At 36.2% G+C, this 5,789-nt stretch overlaps 1 protein-coding gene across 1 annotated transcript; it reads right to left on the reverse strand.

Annotated features, from left to right (window-relative positions):
• Positions 1 to 2,376: 2,376 nt before the first annotated feature.
• On the reverse strand, positions 2,377 to 5,237 carry LOC114827524 (laccase-15-like). Its single transcript, XM_029109434.2, has 6 exons — positions 5,117 to 5,237; positions 4,855 to 5,006; positions 4,470 to 4,717; positions 4,012 to 4,140; positions 2,901 to 3,848; positions 2,377 to 2,533 (listed from the first exon to the last, which is right to left on the reverse strand). Exons 1-6 carry the CDS (start codon positions 5,222 to 5,224, stop codon positions 2,406 to 2,408), a joined length of 1,713 nt encoding a protein of 570 aa, XP_028965267.1. The 5' UTR covers positions 5,225 to 5,237; the 3' UTR covers positions 2,377 to 2,405.
• Between the last annotated feature and the right edge of the window lie 552 nt (positions 5,238 to 5,789).

Here is a 5,789-nt window from a genome sequence, read left to right on the forward strand (position 1 = left end):
CATGCCTGAAGTATGGTAGACCCCCAAGTTCAAAAGATTCAGCCCCTCGAAAGAGAAAGACAATGGCATAACTGAATCCAAATGAAATCATTCAGGAAGAGAGAATGAATGACAAATCCATAATTCATGATTCTGTACTTCCAGAAAAAAGAAAATGTCCTTGATGAAACACATGTCCCTGAAGAGATAGCAGTACATGAAAGGAAAGAAATCTCCATAAATTATACATGTACAAATGAATTGTGGGATCAGAATGAAATAATCATTGATGATATGTTTGCATTCGCAGTAGCCACTGAAATCATATTAAGTGATGATATTGAGCACCATTCTGTTGATGAATGTAAACAGAGACAAGATTGGCCTAAGTGGAAAGATGCAATCCAGACAAAATTAAATTCCTTGGAAAGGCGAAGTGTTTTTAGACCATTAGTTCAAACTCCGCCTGATGTAAATCCCATGGGTTACAAATGGGTATTCACAAGAAAACGCAATGAGAAAAACGAGATTGCAAGATACAAAGCACGACTCGTTGCACAAGGCTTTTCACAAAGACCTGGAATTGATTATGAGGATATATATTCCCCTGTAATTGATGCAATTACGTTCCGTTACTTAATAAGTTTAGTGGTTTCAGAAAAGCTTGACATGCTACTTATGGATGTCATAACTGCGTATCTATATGGAGAATTAGATACTAACATATACCTGAAGGTCCCAAAAGGACTTAGGTTGCCTGAAACAACTAACAAACCACGAGGTATGCTCTCGATCAAATTAAGGCGATCATTGTATGGGCTGAAACAATCTGGACAAATGTGGTATAATCGTCTCAATGAATATTTGATCAAAGAAGGATATATCAACAATGTCATTTGCCTTTGTGTGTTCATTAAGAAATCCAATTCTGGATTTGCTATAGTGGCAGTATATGTTGATGATATGAACCTAGTTGGAACTCATGAAGAGCTCAATAAAACTGCTGAATATCTAAAAAACGAATTTGAAATGAAAGACATTGGGAAAACAAAATATTGTCTCAGCCTGCAGATCGAGCATTGTGCTAATGGAATTTTGGTCCACCAATCAGCTTACATTGAAAAAATCCTGAAGCAATTTGGCATGGACAAGGCTTATCCACTCAGCACGCCAATGGTTGTTTGTTCTTTGGACATTAAGAAAGATCCATTCCATCCAAAAGAAGATGATGAAATGGTCCGTGGTCCAGAAGTACCATATCTGAGTGCAATAGGTGCTTTATTGTATTTAGCACAATGTACTAGACCAGATATAGCTTTTTCAATTAACTTGTTAGCAATGTATAGCTCTGCTCCAACAATTCATCATTGGAAATAAGTCAAAGATGTTTTGCGATACCTTCGTGGGACAACATATATGGGTCTCTTCTACTCAGTTAACTTGCCCAAATGAAGGAAGGATTCATTAAGGGCGACAAGACTAAACACATATCTCCAAAGTTTTTCAGTGCACATGAGTTTCAGAAGGCTAAAGTTATTGAAGTCAGACAAATCCGTTCCAATGAAAATCTGGCAGACCTGTTCACCAAGTCTCTACCAAAGTGCACGTTTCAGAAGTTAGTGCAGAGTATCGGATTACGTCGACTTACCAATAAACTAAATTTGAAGAATGCAGAATCAGGGGGAGCATCCATGATACATGCTTGTTGTACTTTTTTTTCCTTCGACTAGGATTTTTCCCACTAGGTTTTTCCTATCAATGTTTTAATGAGGCAATATAAGCATACTTAACACTATATCAACAATCCAGGTAAAGTTGTACACTTGTTCCTTCGCTATGGTTTTTTGCCACTGGGTTTTTCCGAGCAAGGTTTTAATAAGGCAACTGATGTTGATATGTGGGCATCCAAGGAAGAGTATTATAGAATTAGTGGATGACTAATGAATGCACACTTAAAGGTTGTAAAGACTTAGTAATATTGAGTAATAGTATCAGTATCCCCCTCTCTTTATCTGCCATCTTTTTGTGTTATAGCTACTACAGTTATAGTATAATACTTTGCACATGTTTCGCTCCTGTCCTTAGAAAGATTATATCTCTAACTTTTGCATATTTATAACAAAACCTTACTTGTCCCAATTTTTTTGATCCATAATATAATCCAACAAAAACTAACAATACAAAATAAATAATCATTATTAACGCAATAAATTTATTACAGTTTTTAATACCTTTTATTTTTGTTTCTTATCTCTATATGATTTTGGAGGTCAGGGATCACACCCACATACACGTTCTTTTTTTTTTCTTTTTTTTTTTTTTGGTAGAAACACGTTCTTTGTTTTTTCGTTTGTGTTTGTTTCGTTTTTTTTTGTTTTTGTTTTTTGAGATCATATATTGAATAATTTATAGAACTTATATCAAATTTAACAAGGTGGCATTCTAGGTGGCGGTGGCAGCAACTTTTCCTCCTGTTTTCCGTTCTTTACAATGAGAACGGTGTTCATTCCCCAGGTTAAGTGACGCTCCAAATGGCAGTGCATGAACCACACTCCTGCATATATATATTTTTTTTCAGGAAGGAAAGATTGAAAATTAGGATGAAAGAGTTATCAATCCCATATATTAAACAAATGTTAACTAGCTGTTGATGAGATTAGGAGAAGAAAAAAAAGCATGCGGCCACATTCTCGTCATTTATGTTTGTTGTTGACGTGTTAGACATAAAAGTTCGTCACATGTGCAAGGACATGTGAGAATGTGAAAAAATATCACACATATACAAAAAAAAATGTCACCCATTAAATTACCATATAGTTGTGCCCAAATTTGGCACGTTAGCATCAATTTGGCAATATTAGTCTCTGAGAATTAATTTTATTAAGATTAATCATTTAACGACTGATTTTAGGAATACTTACCGGGATTGTCAGCTCTGAATCTGATGACAGTCCAACCACTTATGGGCACAGTGGCAGTGTTCCTCATAGGAGGATCAACGAGATTGTAGTTTAATGGGTCCTGACTTTCGTCGAAGTTCCCAGGCCCTCGTCCTACTATAAAGAAGCTATACCCGTGCAAATGCATTGGATGATCTATCGGTGCAGTCACAATCGTCCCTTGAAAAACAATTTCCACATTTGCTCCGTATTTAATAACTTTCACCTTTGTCGCTCTCTTTGGTATCTGTACTAGGAATGGTAGGGTTTCACCAGTAAAATTAAACACCAGCGGTGGAGAATTTGGGAACCCCCTTTTGTAGACCCCATGAATGTGATAGTAGTAGGCTTCTAGGATGTCTACTGTTGTGGGGGTTACAAAGCTTATATTGTTCATGCTAGCGGATAGGCGGGTGCCATTTGGTCCTGCACATGAATTGTTGGGGCATGGCAATGTGTTGACTGAAATTGTGGTGAGTATTCTTCTGGTGATGTTTAATGGGACATCAATTGGGTGGTCTTTATTAGCAAGGCTTCTAAGGCTATCAAAGAAAATGAAGGCCGAATTTGTGTCGTTGTAGTACGGAAGGTAAGGGAATACTGGAGTTGAAAACGGAGTGGAGTTACCATTGTATTGTAATATTGCTGTGGTTGTGGTGTTGTCAAAGGCAATAACAGGACTGCTTGAGTAAGCCCTAGCAGCCATGTAATATTGACCAACTTGTTGGTTCGTGAGCAACAAGGCATCCATGGTTTGTCCTGGGGATATTGTGACGTAATCTCTTGCCACCGGCTTTGTGTAGCTCCCGTCTACTCCCACCACCGTGAGGTTATGTTGAGCAACTGAGAAGAAGAGAATGCTATTCATTGCCGCGTTTACAAGTCTGAGCAGATAGGTCTTGTTTTGATCAACAACGAGTTTGAATCTATCTACAAAATTAAAGAAGTGGATTGAAGAAATTTGAAAAAGTCTAAATTACTCGAAGTAGCCTTTAATTAATAGTTGCTCACATCCACAAAGTGAAAGTAGGTCACGTACAAGACTTGACTCAAAATAGCATGCTGCGGAGAGATGCAAAATAGTTGTATATACCTGGACCTGAGCAAGGATAGAGGTCTCCGGGCTGTCCATTTATGGTGTGAGCATCGGAAACATTGGGTTCTCCTCTGTTTCTAACGAATTCTTCAAACACCGCCATTACATCGCTCTTCCACCACTGGCCTGCGTTTTCAACAAGTTTAAGCGATTTGTTCTAGAGACTCCATTATTAAGTATACGTATGCCTATATTTATACTTAATTGCTCAGTAAATTTAGGATTGCTTGTGCTCAAATTTATTTCTTTTTCCGCATATGTAAGCCGGTGAGTTTAGGGTTATTGTCCTTATTTTTGGTGATCGGGAATTGATATATCTGTAGCTCCTCGTTTAAACAATGGCTTTGATACCATGTACTATGAGTTGGAGAGGCCAATATGTATGACACAGCCCAATCGTCTGGGGTTCCGTTATATAATTATTTGACGTAATTTAGTTTGCTTAAGAAAAGCACCTAATATTATTGGCACTTCTTCGTGATCAGGTTTAGGAAATGGATAGCTAGCTCCTCGTTTTGGATAGACAATGATTGCTCCATGAACTGTGGCTCTTGACCAGTCACTGTGTGCATGCCACCAGATGGTTCCCTCCTCATCTGAAAATATAATCTTTTGTGTGAAATTATCCCCAGGCTGAATTGGACATTGCGTGATGTATTCAGGACCATCTGACCATGGATTCCTTGGTTGCCTTACTCCATGCCTGCGAGCAAAAATTACATTATATTTTACAACTTCTTGCTCCAATTTGTTGACTGAGCCATATACAGACTTAATTTAAACTAATTAATTAGTTAAATTACATAGGAAGTCACATATTGCATGTTAATTATATATTACCAGTGAATTGTGATGTTGTGGCTGCCTTCGTTGTGGACATTAACATAAACTGTATCACCTTTGTGAGCTCGTAAAACTGGTCCAGGAAATTTTCCATTTACTGTTAATATTTTCTTAGAGCTACACAGCCTTGTATACGTAGCTTCTTTCACCTGCAAATCCAAAATATACAGAGTAACTTGAAGAAAAACTTTAAAAAATAATAAAAATAAAAGATGGGCATGTACGAATGCACTTGAAGTTGAAGAAAGCGTGTACATACCACCCAATGATACTGGTTCGATGCAGTACAATCAAATAAGAAGAAGTATAGTAGTAGTAATGATAAAATTTGCACGATTCCAGCAGTATCTCTCTTTCCAGACCACATAGTTTTTATTCTGCTTTTGCTTCTACTTAAAACACATCTGAAAGCATTCATTTGGTCAATTTATAGAAGTTGTAGTTCATCAAGTTAAAGAACACGTCTTTTCCATTTTTTATAATTATCTCAATGATAGTGAAGTTATAGATAAACAAGAAAATTTATACATGGATTGGTCACCTACAAAAGTTTACGTATATTGACGGGATAATACTTTAGTACTCACTAGTTAGTACCATATACATTCACTTTCTGATTTGGCTCAATCAAAATATGTCGTGTTTTTTGTTTTTAAAAGTCCAAGAAAAATTAAATAACATATGAACTATTTTTTTTAAACAATAAAAGTTATTACACACGCCTTATAATATTATTGGACCACATAAAAAATGTGAGTATATAAAGTATTAACTAGTGAGTATCTAAGTATTATTCTAGTTGACGCTATATTTACTTTTTTTTTTGCATTTTTTCATGCAATTAAGTTGTGGAACTGGAACATTTCAATTTTTTAATATTACTATGTTGCTTATTATTATTATTATTATTTTTACATAAAAACAAGGAAATA

This window comes from Malus domestica, chromosome 10 (genome assembly GCF_042453785.1).
Source record: "Malus domestica chromosome 10, GDT2T_hap1".
Classification (NCBI taxonomy): domain Eukaryota; kingdom Viridiplantae; phylum Streptophyta; class Magnoliopsida; order Rosales; family Rosaceae; genus Malus; species Malus domestica.